At 45.1% G+C, this 16,837-nt stretch overlaps 1 protein-coding gene across 1 annotated transcript in view; it reads left to right on the top strand.

The window, feature by feature from the left end:
• The first annotated feature begins 15,268 nt into the window (after positions 1–15,268).
• LOC106570313 (thrombospondin type-1 domain-containing protein 7A) overlaps positions 15,269–16,837 on the top strand; it is a 195,116-nt gene continuing 193,547 nt past the window's right edge. The window contains exon 1 of the mRNA XM_014142501.2: positions 15,269–15,899. Coding sequence (XP_013997976.2) covers positions 15,743–15,899 — 157 coding nt within the window. The 5' untranslated portion in view covers positions 15,269–15,742. The remainder of the gene's footprint in view (positions 15,900–16,837) is intronic.

The following is a 16,837-nucleotide window of genomic DNA, read 5'->3' as shown; positions in this document are numbered from 1 at the left end:
TCGTACAAAAATCACAATATGTGACTGTATTGACTTTTCCCCCCACCACTACTAGTAACACCACTAATGCAACAAATAACCCCATTTCATTATCAACGTACAGAGAGCGTTTCCACAAACCTGCAACCAGTATGACTTATAGCCACTTCGCTGGTCGACGGAACATCAGTAAAGAACACTTACTATTTCCATTGTCTGTTTTCTTAACCCCTCCCCTCCTTGCCCCAGCCTGTCAAGCAGAGTTGTATCAGAAATCAATCGGTGGATCTTGTCGGTCCAGGGTAAAGTGGGTGTGACAGCTGTCGAGTCAGCATCTTACCCCTAAATTGTGTGTGTGTGTGTGTGCGTGTTTGTCTCTCTCTGTGTGTGTGAATCTACCCCCATCTCCCCCTAAATTCCACTGGGAATTGAAAAGCGACCGTCGGACCGGATGGGGGGGAGGTTAGGATGGGCCCTGTTTGTGCAATTAGATATCAATCAATCAAAAGCAGCATGTGCTTAGATAAGATAAGGGGAATGAGAGAGGGGAGCTGTGTATTCACATTGGGTGTGGATGTGCTGTATGATACGTGGCTGGTGTTTTTACTTTTTTCCTCTTTTTGGGCACAATAAATATTTTCCCATCGGCTTATGCAAATGTAGATTTGGTTTGTGGTGATTTAGAATATGATGACGCAGGGTGTTGAGTTTCTCCTGCAAATGACGGGGATGAGGGCCTTGTCGGGCGTCTGAATTAAATCCTTCCCGTCCGACTCGTTGAAGAAGAAGAATTCCTCCAGTACGGGGTGAGTAATCACTGTCCTGATATCTAGAAGCTGTTTTGGGTCATAAGACACAGTGGCAGAAACATTATGTACAAAATAAGTTACAAATAACGCAAAAAAAACACACACAATGTGCGGTTACCGGATCGTAAAACGGCAGCCATCTCCTTCGGCGCAATCCGGGGGGATTTAGTCCTCAGCTACCTATACTCCTTTCAGGTACACGCACCCAAGTGCACAAGCATTCACACACACTCCCTCTAATTCTCCCATCTCTCTCTCTCTCTCTCTCTCTCACTGAGATAGTAGACAGTAAGACAAAACCCATGGCAGGCTGCCCATACAGTATTGCCACAGACAGGGATGTGCTCATTGTGTGTGTGAAGGACTCCATCTCCTTGCTCTTATGTAAAAGCAGGAACAATTCTGAATGTGTCATTGAGTTGGACATTCAGAGCACGTGCCGATCAGTGTCACGCAAGCTTGTCCTTTTGTGCGTGTGTGTGTGTTAGATGTTCCGAGCTGTGTCACGCAAACCTCTTGGTGTGGTTTCCCAGGCATCGTTTGGTGTCACGGTCACCGGCGGGCAGGTGGCTGCCCCCGTCATGCCAAATCTGTCAAGAAGTAATCAGGAAGGAGATTTCACCAGTCTCACCTCTACAGATTAAACATGCTCTACAAGACATGGACTATAGCACTCAGAGCCTTTCCACTGGAGGAAACAGAGAAGTCTCTGAGATGAGAACGTCTAGGTGGCCATTTATTCAACAGACAGTTGCTGTGTATGCAACCAAGGTGTTTGAAATGAGAAAAAATTGTCCCCATAGGCAAACTCTTTTTGGTTCCCTTCTGGTTCTACCTGGAACCCAAAACGGTTCTTTAAAGGGACAGCCGAAGAAACCTTTTAGGTTCTTGATAGCACCTTTTTCTCTAAGAGTGTAGCTCTGCTTGCCTGCTGAGGGATATCTGCATCTCAGATCAGGCTTTGTATAGCAGCTAGAACAGATGTTGTGGTCTAACCCCAGATAGAGCTCATCCCCTCACTCTGACAGCACAGCCTGAGTGCTTCAGGACCAGTGGAGTGCACCTGACACACACATGTTCCCTGGGCCCTGCCTGCAGACACCTGTCTTCTGTCTCCAAGAAAGGTTTAGAGTTCGGACGAGAGGTAGAAAGATCTTCCTGCTACCACACTACATCATGTAGACAAGGTCATTACAGCAGGAATCTATTGAACAGAGAGGCTGACAGTCACATGGGGTTTAGCAGTTTCTTGTTCTGAAGGATACACAGGCCAAATGGGGGGCTCCTCTCTCAAATTCATATTGAAATTGGCATGAAAGGGACAAATCCAAAACCACCTCTCTCTTTCTCTCTCTCAATTCAATTCAAATGGCTTTATTGGCATGGGAAACATGTTTACATTGCCAAAGCAAGTGAAATAGATAGAAAAGTTAACAGTAAACATTACACTCACAAAAGTTCCAAGGGAATAGAGACATTTCAAATGTCAGATTATATCTATATACTGTGTTGTAACGATGTGCAAATAGTTGGGGGAAAAAATTCACTGAAATATGGGTTATATTTACAATGGTGTTTGTTCTTCACTTGTTGCCCTTTTAGTATGGCAACAGTTCACAAATCTGTGGAATTTCAACCAATAGATATGGGAGTTTATCAAAATCTGATTTGTTTTCTAATTCTTTGTGGGTCTGTGTAATCTGAGAGAAATATGGTGCATTCGGAAAGTATTCAGACCCCTTTCACTTTTCCATATTTTGTTGTTACAGCCTTTTTCTAAAATTGATTAAATTATGTTTATTTTTTTTAAGGCGCATGACAACCCGCTTGGAGTTTTCCAAAAGGCACCTAAAGGACTCAGACCATGAGAAACCACATTCTCTGGTCTGATAAAACCAAGATTTGGCCTGAATGCCAAGCGTCACGTCTGGAGGAAACCTGGCATCATCCCTACGGTGAAGCAAGGTGGTGGCAGCATCAAGCTGTGGGGATGTTTTTCAGCAGCAGGGACTGGGAGACTAGTCAGGATCGAGGGAAAGATGTACGGAGCAAAGTACAGAGAGATCATTGATGAAAACGAGCGCTCAGGACCTCAGACTGGGGTGACAGTTCACCTTCCAACAGGACAACAGCCCTAAGCATACAGCCAAGACAACACAGGAGTGGCTTTGGAACAAGTCTCTGAATGTCCTTGAGTGGCCCAGCCAGAGCCCGGACTTGAACCCGATCGAACATCTCTGGAGAGACCTGAAAATAGCTGTGCAGCGACACTCCCCATCCAACCTGACAGAGCTAGTTTGGATCTGCAGAGAAGAATGGGAGAAACTCCCTAAATATAGGTGTGCCATGCTTGTAGCGTCATAACCAAGATGAATCGAGGCTGTAATCGCTGCCAAAGGTCCTTCAACAAAGTACTAAGTAAAGGGTCTGAATATTAATGGAAATGTGATATTTCAGTTTATTATTTTTAATACATTTGCAAAAATATATATATTTTTTCTTTGTCATTATGGGGTTTTGTTTGTGGATTGATGAGAAAGAAAAAACATTTTAATCAATTTTAGAATAACACTGTAACATAAGTCAAGGGGTCAGACTACTTTCCCAAATGCACTGTATGTGTCTCTAATATGGCCATACATTTAGCAGGAGTTTAGGAAGTGCAGCTCAGTTTCCACCTCATTTTGTGGGCAGTGTGCACATAGCCTGTATTCTCTTGAAAGCCAGGTCTGCCTATGGCGGCCTCTCTCAATAGTAAGGCCATGCTCACTGAGTCTGTACATAGTCAAAGCTTTCCTTTATTTTGGGCGGTGACAGTGGTCAGGTATCCTGCCACTGTGTTCTCTCTGTTAAGGGTCAAATAGCATTCTAGTTTGCTCAGTTTGTTAATTCTTTCCAATGTGTCAATTATTTATCTTTTTGTTTTCTCATGATTTGGTTGGGTCTGTCTCTCTCTCCCTCGCTCCCTCCGATGGTTAATAAATGACCTTTATCACCATCTCTATTTGCATATCTATCTGTTTTCAGGAAATTCATTGTGAATTTATCTACCACATCTCAGGTAATTATGTTAGAATATGACAATTGGAAGAAAACTGTATGACAAGGACGGACAAATACTGTCAGTGTAAGCAAGGAGTTATGAGCTATGCTGACGAAACAGATTGTTCACCGATTTGAACAGTGAACATTTGAACAGATTGTGCTAACATTATGCAAAGGAACCTATTCGGTCACATAGACCTTTGTCAGGCATCACATGTTGACCCCCCAGACAATACCTCTGTTTACGTTGTTGTTTGTTGTTTACGTGAATCTCCAGGGGTTGGCCCTAACCCCTTTAAATCCTCTTTGGGGTGTGTGTGTGTGTGTGTGTGCTAAAAGCAGGGTGCTTTGGTTGCTTTGTTCCCCCAATCTGGTAAGCGCTCTAAACCAATGAAGCAGAAGACAATGGGACCATTGGTTGGGCTGAGGGTCCGTAGTCACACAAACACCCGCGCATGCACATACACACTCACACACTTATGCACATGCATGTACACACACACAGGTCCTGGGATTCCGCCTGAGTGAACTCATTTCAGGGTTGATTTGCCTTGACGGATATGAACTGCTTGGATTAGTGTTCAGTCTCTTTGTTCCTGATTGGGAAGGGGTCACACACAATACACCCATCCCCCCCCATACACACACACACACACACACACACACACACACACACACACACACACACACACACACACACACGCACACAGCTTAAATAACAGATGCCCCAATTGCTTTTCACACCGTAAATTATAATTTTCACGCCGTTGTTGCTGCACATATCTGTGTCATGCTGCTCATATCTATGCATTTCCTAGTGCAGTGGTATTACCAGACCTCTGAAGAAAAGGGCTAAAATAGGCTCCTTCTGCTTCCTTAGATACAATACCTCAATCTATAAGCCTGTGTGCAACCTGTTTTTTTATGTGTCTGTATACACAGACACTATGGAGAAATAAATGGGTCAAGTCTCAGTATAATACAGTGAAGTGTCTCAGACATTGTCTTGGTGCTCCACGTCCTTAATGCTGTCATTGGTCTTATGAGCTTAATATATGAACAAGTCACCGTCTTGATAGTGAATGTGTTTGTGCCATGTTTTAATGTGCAGGATATGATGATCTGTGAACCCTTCTGAAGGCTTGACAATAGAGATCACTCTGTTTATAGTCTCTTCTGACAAGGTACAAATCTGTTGTTCTGCCACTGAGCAAGGCACTGTTTCCCGGGTGCCGAAGACGTGGATGTCGACTAAGGCAGCCGTCCGCACCTCTCTGATTCAGAGGGGTTGGGTAAATGCGGAAGACACATTTCAGTTGAATGCATTCAGTTGTTCAACTGACTAGGTATCCCCCTTTCTCTTTCCCTTCCCTCTTCCTCTAAATGCTTTAATTGATTTCTGGAGTGTGTGAAACAATAGTCAATAGTTAATTACATTAGGCGAGGTGTCGCGCTGCTCTTTTTGTTGTTCTCCCTCATTGTCTCCCTGTTCCTGTTCTTTAACCACAATGCATCCCTTTGATAACATTTGCATATTTAAATTGGATCAGCTCGACTGGGCTGTCCTCTCCCGCCAGATTGGTCGAGTCCCCCCCCGCCCTCTACCCCTCCCCCTTCCCCCTCAAGCTGTTACGTTACTGCTAAACGCTCAAGTGGCACTCTGGGAATTCTGAGTAGCCAGGCCATGCTTTCTGCAAGACTAAAACAAAACAGAGAACAAGAAGGCAAGGCCATAATGTTCTGGAGTATTGGCTTAGGCCATCATAGCACAAAGCCAATGAAGCTATATGACAGTCTATTGTCTATGTGGAACTGAAACAGCTCATGAGGCAGCAATAGCCTCCTCCATGTTCCTATCCCTGTGTAATATCTGGGTACATGTTTTGACAATCACATGTCACTCCAATTCGCCGGACAAAACTGTAATCTAACATTTCCTCTTCTGATGATGCTCCTTTAACGGAAGCTGTAGTGACTGTCCGTGTGTGTGTTGAGCATTGAGCTGTGTGTAGTAGAGTGGACTGCATGGTGGTCTTTGTTGTTTGGTGTTATATGATGATGTTCAACCCATTGTGACAATAATTACAGAATGTAGCTTATAGGATAACAGAATAAAACAATGGATGTAATGTGTTGTGTTCTACTGAATTTGCATTAGTTATATGGTACAGTGGTAATCTATGTACACAACCGTTCAAAAGTTTGTTTTTGAAAGAAAAGCCAATTTTTTGTCCATTAAAACAACATCAAATTGATCAGAAATACAGTGTAGACATTGTTAATGTTGTAAATGACTATAGTACCTGGAAACTGATTTTTTATGGAATATCTACTTAGGCGTACAGAGGCCCTGTCATGACGTGACCCTTTCTGGGTATAGATCGCGGCTTCCCCCTCTCTCACTCTCTCCTACATCCAGGTTCTGTTACCTCAGGTTGTAAATTCCTGGTGGAGACTCTCTCCCCCTGGCACGCAGTATGGAGAGAGAGAGTTTCACAGTAGAACAAAGGACCTTCTACTACATCACAGAATTTGAGAACTGAACAATATCCATATTTTGGATATTGTTTAAACAGTCGGTGGAGAAGCCAGCTACAACCCGATCCGTTTTGTTTCATGTTTGTGACCTCATGAAAGACAATACAGACACATTACCCTAACTCTGTTTATACAGGTTCCTCAGTTATGAGATTTGCATCTAATTATTGTATTAAATGAATAAGTAAAGATGAAACTATTTGTGAAATGATGTGATGTTAAACCTTTAATGTGAGAGAATTGCATTCCCTTTAAAGTTTAACTAAGTCATTGGCCCGTCCCCGTGAGCACAGATATGATCTGGCGTCATGGAACAGCCCTTTCCTATTGTTACGAATAAAATCCCCTCCTGAGGAAATCCTCTTCAGACCACGCATACCTCGGTGTAAGCTGAGGTGGCACAGGCTTGAGTACCAAGACTAAGCAAACCCACAGCGTGAGCTGTGATTGCAAATAGTTATTGAATTCCTAACCATATATTGACTGCAGTTATTCCCAAATGAGTGAGCATGTGCAAAGCATTAGCATTTCAATGAATAGAATTATCAACTGAGTGTAGTGATCCCTTTTGTCTTTCCCGCTCTCTCTCAGTCCCCACCCACTTCCCTTTGTCCACCAAGCCATCATATCGGCTTATCCCACTAGGGAATCTTCCCTATCCTTGTAACCAATATCTACTGTTTGTTTGTTTATGCATTTCTGTGATTATTTAGTTAGTTAGTAAATAAAGGATTAAGCCAATTGGTGTATGGATGATTTATAGTGAAGGCTGGGTTCGTGCAGATAACCAACAATTTACGACGTTGGGAATTAGACTGATGTGAGGTAAAGAATAATTAATTAATAGAAGACTAATTGATCACATATTAAAATATCTGAAGAGTTATATTCGGAAAATTATAACTTTGTAATCTGAAGATTTTCCATGGTGCCCCGACATCCTAGTTAAATACATTTGCATGATTAGTTTAACTTATATTGTCACGTCCTGACCAGTATAAGGGTTATTTGTTATTGTAGTTTGGTCAGGATGTGGCAGAGGGTATTTGTTTTATGTGGTTCGGGGTGGTGGTTTATTTAGTAGGGCGTTTGATTTATTATTTCCGGGTTTTGGTTTATGTTCTATGTTTTGTACTTCTATGTTCTTTCTGTGTTGGTATATTTCTATGTTTAGGTTAATGGGGGGTTGAACTCTCAATTGGAGGCAGGTGCTTTCTTGTTGTCTCTGATTGAGAGTCCTATATATGGGTAATTGTTTGGTTTAGTGTTTGTGGGTGTCGTGTCTTTGGCTATGCCGGATTAAGTGATATGACATGCTAACCTATAAAATTCTCTCTGTAATTAATATTACCTGATTAAGCTAATCATGTAAATGTAATTAACTAGAAAGTCGGGGCACCACGGAAGAACGTTTATAGAGCCGTTATCTTCCAAATAAACTCTTAAAATACTTAGTCATATTTTACATCGATAGCAGTCAATATTAACCCTTATCTTATTTTCAGTCTCATAATGAAAGTTGTAAATTCTTGTCTATCTTCACGAACCCTGGCTAACAAGTTGAATCAGCAATACAAAATTGGGTTTAATTATTTATTTACTAAATACCTAAACTAATCACACAGAATTACAAATACACAGAATACAAATGATGTCATACAGAAAACGTCCCGGTGGACGGAACAGATATGACGGCTGGTTACACAAAGGAAAGGGGGTTGGGCTTGAATGAAAGAGCGGGAAGACTTAGGAATGAAGAAACAGCAGCTATGCTATCGTAAATACATTATCTTATGCATTACTAAATTACCGCCCATTTGGAAAAGGAAAATGCAATAAATATTTACTCTGAGCTGCGCTTCGGTAGATTGGTCGTAGATGCTGGCCGGGTTGGCCAACAGATCTTCCTGTCCTCGGAAAAATGTCTCTGGTGGTAAAGTGGATACGTGGTGGTATCTTTGTCTGGTTGTTAGACTGGATCCGTCGTCCGTCCTTTCCTAGCCCACGTCTACAGCAGCCGCTGCTAACTCAACGGCTAGGAAGTATCACTTCTGTAGTGAATAAGCTCAAAGTTCATACCATTCGCCACCAAAGCTCACGCTGAGGTTGGCTTAGTTCTGTACTTGACGTGTGTCCTTCTAACGTAGAGGCTGCAGACCTCACGTACTGGAACAATGTTATCTTTTCATCAAAGGCTTATATAGTGGAGAGGGGGAAGGATGTGTTTCATCATTTATAACCCCTGTCTCTTCACAGGGGTGGGCCACTGATCAAGCAGGGCACTTTCCTTATGAAAACCCAATTCTCTCATTTGGAAGCTAAAATTACATTTAATCTCCTAACAAACAATTTCAATATCAAACATTTCAATTGCATAACAATTCCATGTGACTCTGATAACTAGAGGGTGTATACTTTCCCAGGTACAGTTTATGTCGTCCTGTCATCAGTCATAATGTCTCAGATGACAACCGAACTGACATCCATACTCATTACGTTCCAAAGCATATTTCCAACTGGTTTTATTACCAAAATATGGTTCCTTTCCCCATTTGTTTGATGTTCCCAGACTCTCTATATTTAACAGGACAGCAGTCCTTCAGGACAGCAGTCCTTCAGTAGGGTCAGAGAGGGGAAGGGAGAAAGGTATTTATGGGGGGGGGTCATAAACCTTACCCACAGGCCAACGTCATGACATGGGAGATTGCTTCTTGTTTTGCCTGTGTGAGCCTTACAAGACTGTTTGTTGTTCATGCGTTCTTTGTTTTGTTGTTTTTGGTGTTCTCTTCATTATAAGTAAATCAAGATGAGCATCCACATTCCTGCTGCGTTTTGGTCCTCCATTCCAGACGACAACCGTGACAGAATCTCCCACCACAAATGGACCAAGCAGCAGAGTAAGGAGCAAAGAGATTTCGAGATGGACTGGCGGGAGAAATGGACCTGGGAGGAAATTCTGGACGGGGATGGACCTTGGCACCAGGCTGGGGAATACTGTCGCCCACGGGAGGACATCGAGGCAGCCAAGGCGGAGAGGCGGAGGTACGAGGCCTTGTATGCGCCGATAAAGCACGAGAGGCATCCCCAATAAAAAAAATTTGGGGGGCACACGGATAGTTTGGCTTGGCCAAGGGTGAGCCCTAAGCCAGCTACCCGTGCTTATAGGAAGGATCGTATGGAGTGGAGAGCGCCGTGTTTTGCTGAAGTGCGCACAATCTCGCCCATACGCACGCACAGTCCAGTGCGAGTTATTCCAGCCCCTCGCAGATGCCGTGCTAGAGTGGGCATCCAGCCTGGTAGGAGGATGCTTGCGCAGCGCGTCTGGTCGCCGGTACGCCTCCTAGGACCAGGCTACCCTACTCCCGCTCTACGCACGGCAACCATCAGGCCCCTGCTCAGCCCAGTTCGCCCTGTACTAGCACTTCGCTTGTACAGGGCTGCTAGTTCCATCCAGCCAGGACGGGTTGTGCAGGAGGTGCATTCAAGACCGCCTGTGCGCCTTCATGGCCCAGTTTTTCCAGTTCCTGCCTCTCGTGCTGACCCGGAAGTTCGAACCCCTAGTCTGGCACGTCCAGTACCAGCACCACGCATCAAGCTTCCAGTGAGTCAACCCAGTCCGACTCGGCCTGTTCCCACTCCCCGCACTAGCCCTGAGGTGCATGTCCCCAGACTGGCACATCCAGTACCAGTACCACGCATCAGGCTTCCAGTGCGTCAGCCCAGCCTCGAGAGTTCGGCAATAGTGTGCAGTCCAGAGTATCCGGCAACAGTGTGCAGTCCAGAGTATCCGGCAACAGTGTGCAGTCCAGAGTATCCGGCACCAGTGTGCAGTCCAGAGTATCCGGCACCAGTGTGCAGTCCAGAGTATCCGGCACCAGTGTGCAGTCCAGAGTATCCGGCACCAGTGTGCAGTCCAGAGTATCCGGCAACAGTGTCTAGTCCGGAACCGAGGGAGTCTGCCTGTGACCCGGAACCGAGGGAATCTGCCTGCGACCCGGAACCGAGGGAGTCTGCCTGCGACCCGGAACCGAGGGGGTCTGCCTGCGACCCGGAACCGAGGAGGTCTGCTTACGACCCGGAACCGAGGGGGTCGGCCTGCGACCCGGGACCGAGGGAATCTGCCGGCGACCCGGAACCGAAGAGGTCTGTCTGTGACCCAGAACCGGGTGAGTCTGCCGGTGACCCAGAACCGGGTGAGTCTGCCGATGATCCGGAACCAAGGGAGTCTAGCAGCAACCCGGAACTGAGTAAGCCTGACGATTTGGAACAAAAAATGATTAACTATGTATTTAATGAGTCTGCCTACAGTGTGGAAAGGAAAAGGTCTGCCTACGATCCGGAACAAGGGGAGTCTGCCTACGGCCCGAAACTAATCAAGTCTGTTTGCATTCGGGAGGACAGTAGGCCGGAGCCTGAACCACCACCTGTATAGGTGGGTTGGGGAGGGGGGGTGTAGCACAAGTGCCGTCGGTGACGGCAGCCACCCTCCCATCCGGGGTCTGCACCTTTAGGGGGGGTACTGTCACGTCCTGACCAGTATAAGGGTTATTTGTTATTGTAGTTTGGTCAGGACGTGGCAGAGGGTATTTGTTTTATGTGGTTCGGGGTGGTGGTTTATTTAGTAGGGCGTTTGATTTATTATTTCCGGGTTTTGGTTTATGTTCTATGTTTTGTACTTCTATGTTCTTTCTGTGTTGGTATATTTCTATGTTTAGGTTAAAATCAATCTTTATGGTATTTTTTACGTAAAATTGCGATAATATTCCAACCGGACAATAGCATATTCATTCAAGAAGAAAAAGAAGGAGGGGTGCGCTCGTGGGACCGCGCATATCCAATCCCTTTGTTGCCAGGCAGACCACTCAGTAACTGAGCTCCTATAATCTGCCCAGTGACAGGAGAATGCTCAAACCACTTTCTGAAGGCTTTAGACAGCCAATGGAAGCCTTAGGAAGTGCAACGTCACCCCACAGACACTGTAGCTTCGATAGAGAATCAAAAGAAGAACTCCAATTCTCAGACTTTCCACTTCCTGCTTGGAATTTTCTCAGGTTTTTGCCTGCCAAATGAGTTATGTTATACTCACAGACACCATTCAAACAGTTTTAGAAACTTCAGAGTGTTTCCTATCCAAATCTACTAATAATATGCATATTCTAGTTCCTGGGCCAGAGTAGTAACCTGTTTAAATTGGATATGTTTTTAATCCGGCCGTGAAAATACTGCCCCCTAGCCCAGACAGGTTTAATCACGTAATAATAATTACAGAGAATTGATTTGATAAAATAACAGTCTTCATTTTTAGTGATGCCAAAGACACGACAGCCCATTATCAGCAACCATCACTCCTGTGTTCCAATGGCACGTTGTGTTAGCTAATCCAAGTTTATCATTTTAAAAGGCTAATTGATCATTAGAAAACCCTTTTGCAATTATGTTAGCACAGCTGAAAACTGTTTTCCTGATTAAAGAAGCAATAAAACTGGCCTTCTTTAGACTAGTTGAGTATCTGGAGCGTCAGCATTTGTGGGTTCGATTACAGGCTCAAAATGGCCAGAAACAAAGAACTTTCTTCTGAAACAAAGAACTTTCTTCTGAAACTCATCAGTCTATTCTTGTTCTGAGACATGAAGGCTATTCCGGGCGAGAAATTGCCAAGAAACTGAAGATCTCGTACAACCCGCAAAACACCAGTCTCAAGGTCAACAGTGAAGAGGTGACTCCGGGATGCTGGCCTTCTAGGCACAGTTGCAAAGACAAAGCCATATCTCAGACTGGCCAATAAAAATAAAAGATTAAGATGGGAAAAAGAACACAGACACTGGACAGAGGAACTCTGCCTAGAAGGCGAATATTAATAATATCTACACTGTGTTTCTGATCAATTTAATGTTATTTTAATGGACAAAAAATGTGCTTTTCATTCAAAATCAAGGACATTTCTAAGTGACCCCAAACTTTTGAACAGTAGTGTATATTTTCTCTCTTTCTCTCTCTGTGTGTGTGTGTGTGTGTGTGTGTGTGTGTGTGTGTGTGTGTGTGTGTGTGTGTGTGTGTGTGTGTGTAGCTCTGTGATGAGTGCATGTGGAGTTGTACTGAAAGTCATTACGCCCAACTCTCCTTAGATATCCTCCCATTACACAGCGCTATCTTTCAAATGCTGATTCTCTCCATCCCTCTTTCACTCTCTCCTCACACCACACTACCCTCTTCAATGTTTCCCTCTCTCCCTGCCCTCTGTCTCATTCTTCCCTCACCTTCTTTTTCACTGCCTCTATCTATTCCCACTCTCCTTCATCTCTCTCTCTCTCCAACCCTCTCTCTCGCTCTCTTTCGCTCTCTCTCTCTCTCTCTCCCTCTCTCCCTCTCTAGTGCTTAGCTGTTAATGTATTTGTTGAGACTGCAGAGGCGGCCAGTGTTAGTGATGGCCATGCCACAGGTTGTCTGGTATCGTCTCAGTCTGTCTCTGTCTCTGTGCCCAGCTCTGTTTGTGAGTTTTAAATGAGAGCGGCTGAAGCTGTAATCCACCCAGCTGATTCCTTCTAATCAGGGTTGTGCACAAAACCTTTTAAACCTCTGGTAAACCCTCTCTGTCTTCCTCCCACTCTTTCTCCCTATTTTTTGTCCCTCTCACAATTTCCCCTCTATTCTCACTCTCCTCTCTCCCTCTCCCTCTCCCCACTCTCTCTCCCTCTTCCTCTCCTCTCTCTCTCTCTCTCTCCCTCTCCCTCTCCCTCTCCCCTCTCTCTCTCTCTCTCTCTCTCTCTCTCTCCCCCGCTCTCTCTCTCTCTCTCTCTCCCTCTCCCTCTCTCTCCCTCTCTCCCTCTCTCTCTTGGTGCTGCTGTCCGGCTTTAGACTGTCATTGGCTTGAGAGAGTGAGGCCAGAAGTGCAACTAGGTGTTAGGATGGGGGGTGAGGAGGGGGTGAGGAGGGGTGAGGAGACTGTTGGAAGTGCCTGCAGGGGAGGGGAGGATAAGAGGACAACTTCTTAGTTTCTAAACTAAATAAAATTACCAATGTCATCATTCAGACAGCTGTCTGTTGCCATTAATCCCACAAAGCTTGACACAGTATGTTTCTGTGTGTGTGAAGCAGCACTGCACGCATTTGTTTGTCCGTGCATGTGTCTGTGTGTGTGTATGAAGCAGTGCTTAGGGAGCAGAGCTGGTGAATAGAGTCCTTCTGGCTCTGGCTTGGCTAATTTGTTGAGCGGCGTGGGCTTCCTGGTTACAACTAGCAGGGGGTGAGATCTCCCTTTATTAACCTAATGGCTGTGAAACTACCACATCGGATGGTAGGCTGGGAAGGAGGAGGAGGAGTGAGGAGGGGGGAGAGGATAAGGGGAACGGGGTGCAGAGGAGTAGTGTGCAGGGGTTGTGGTCAAGGACATTCGGGGAGGGAGGGTTGTCTTGAGCCACTTGGCGAAAGAGGGTGTGGATGACTGTGACCGTCTGTATAGAGGCTATACATACAAATAATGAATGGGTAAATCTAATAAAAGAAAAGGTTTCTATTTTGTATTTGTATTTGCCAATGCAGCAGCTGCTCTTCCTGAGGTCCGGCAAAACAAAGGCAGTTATACAGTTTTAAAAACATTACAATACATTCAGTACAGAATTAACAACACACTAGTGTGTGCCCTCAGGCCCCTATTCTACTACCACATATCTACAACACAAAATCCATGTGTACTGGACGCCTCCCATAGTCTGTTTAGGTCTTGGGACTGTGTTTTCCTGTCTATTCTAACATGTTTATTGTTCACATTTTTTTAGATCATGAAGTACTAACATTATGATGATGATGTTCGATATATTTTCCTGTCTTTATGTGAGCTGCATTATGGGTAGAATGAGTGACAGTTACAGTATGTCTGTTATATTGTCAGATTAATTTACCAGCCTCCTTCTATAGGGAGTCACATTTATAGCCTGGTTTCATTGAGTGACCTGCTCCTCTCCTGTGTATGATACGGAAACCAGGAGTGTGTGTGCGTGTAAGTGTGCGTGTAAGTGTGTGTGTGTGTGTGTGTGTGTGTGTGTGTGTGTGTGTGTGTGTGTGTGTGTGTGTGTGTGTGTGTGTGTGTGTGTGTGTGTGTACAGATTGTAGGATCTTAATTTGATCACTCCTTTGTTGCTTGAAATTTGCAAACTTGTAGTGTACTTGATTTTTAAAAAGGTTTATAAAGCTTGTAATTTACACTTAGAAATTTCAGATTGATTTTTCCTAACGAAAAATATACCAACCCCTACAAAAATAATTCACATTCCCTGTTGCTGCAGGATTATATTCCTGTTGAAACAAACTGGCTCAAATTAAGATCATACTTCTGTATGTGCGGGTGCGTGTATGTGTGTGTGTGTGCACTGCAGGATGTTGGGTCTCTGGCTTGAATATCATACAAGGTCAAACCCAGCTGACATCAATAATTCATTGTTTTATTTTACTATGACTCATTCAGATGCTCTTTATCCTCCCTCTGTACTGTTTTCAGAGTTCTATCCCCTTACCTCCCTCCCTCTTTCACACACACACACACACACACACACACACACACACACACACACACACACACACACACACACACACACACACACACACACACACACACACACACACACACACACACCTCTCTCCCCCCCTGTCCAGCTCCCTGCCTCCACTGATGGGAGCATGGAGCACCAACTAAAAAAATAAGGGTATGAAAGTATGATCAAGACAGCGAGAGGGAGAGAGAGGGAAGAGCCACAGAGCGAGAGGGAGGGCAAGTTTGATGGAAAGCAAGAGAGGGAGGGCAAGTGAGTGAGCAAGTGATAGAGAGAGAGAGAGAGAAGGAGGGAGAGAGAGAGAGAGAGAGAGATAGAGAAGGAGAGAGGGAGAGAGAGAGAGCGAGAGAGAGAGAGAGAGAGAGAGAGAGAGAGAAGGAGGGAGAGAAGGAGGGAGAGAGAGAGAGAGAGAAGGAGGGAGAGAGAGAGGGACGTGCTGCATCAGCTCGGCACACACAGGACGCAGCAACATCAGCAGCCTCGTCTTAGAGGTCTATTGTTCCCTGTTTTCATTACGGACAAACCTCGTTGTCCCTCGCTGACCTAGCCACCACACAGAGAGAGAGAGAGAGAGAGAGAGAGAGAGAGAGAGGAGGAGAACCATTCATTCACCCAGGATTACTTCTTCTTAGAGGAACGGACGGAACAACCCTCGTGTGAGAAAGGGACAAAAGCAAAGGGAGCAGAGTACACTTCTCCTCTGCTGCGTCTGCCCGCTTCCTCTGTGTATTTTTCTGTCTCCGTTGTGTTGCCTTCTCCACTCTTTTTCTATTTGGTTTTCTGTTATTGTGTGGATACTATCCCCACGGTCCCCCTGCGAGAGCCATGGGGTTGCCCGGTGGAGTGAAGGGGATGCTGGGTGTGTGGAGGGAGTTACTTCCCTCTCACTGGAGGCTGGTGCTGGTCCTCTTCTGGATCTCTGGAGCCACAGAGGCACAAACTGCAGCCGACACCAAACCAACTGTCTACGTCTGGCAAACAGGTAATGCTGCTACTACTCCTGGGCTGTTCATTCATTCGGTCACCACGCTGAAAATAGAGGGAGTGTCAAGAAAGATATCATCCTCTGTTACTAGATGTACAGTGCAGCAGACTACTCTCTCTCTCTGTCTGTCTGTCTGTCTGTCTGTCTGTCTGTCTGTCTGTCTGTCTGTCTGTCTGTCTGTCTGTCTGTCTGTCTGTCTGTCTGTCTGTCTGTCTGTCTGTCTGTCTGTCTGTCTGTCTGTCTGTCTGTCTGTCTGTCTGTCTGTCTGTCTGTCTGTCTGTCTGTCTGTCTTACTCTTGAGTGGTAGACTGGAACCTCTTTATGAAATATTGATTTGAAGATGTTTGTTGATGTTGTTGAGTGGCGGTGATTGTTTATCGTGGAAGGGCTTGAGAGTGTTACTGTATACTGTACTATATAACTGTACTGCTGGTACCTACCTGCACCTATTCAATCAGCTTGTCTGAGTCCCAAATAGCCCTGGTCAAAAGTGGTGCACAAAGCCTTGTATTTTTGTTGCCTATGTTTTCTTGTTGCTTTTGCTTACTGCTTTGGGGGGTACAGTTTAGACTCTGACCATCGAATCAAGAGCATTTGAGAAGAATTGGTCATGTTTTTAGAATGAAAAGAAACAAAGGTACTACTCCCTTAAGCCGGATTCACACCTGCTGTTTGCAGAATAGAGAGAAAATAAAAAAGGCTGCGTGTGTCAGAAGGTTAAGGCACTGGAGATCCTTTTGCCACATCATGGTATGTGAACATATTTACTGCAGTCCCTGAGGTGAATCCCCAGCCTGCTCTGGCTGTTGCTGATGGGAGGAGGAGGAGAGGACTAGAGATTGTGGGACTATGCTTTTTCCCATTCACTCCCATTCACAAGGCTCACCGTGGCAGCTGGTACTGCTTCGACCGCTACAAACCGTTATTGGACACAT

This window comes from Salmo salar, chromosome ssa14 (genome assembly GCF_905237065.1).
Source record: "Salmo salar chromosome ssa14, Ssal_v3.1, whole genome shotgun sequence".
NCBI lineage: Eukaryota > Metazoa > Chordata > Actinopteri > Salmoniformes > Salmonidae > Salmo > Salmo salar.
This window is presented reverse-complemented; position numbering and strand designations above follow the sequence as displayed.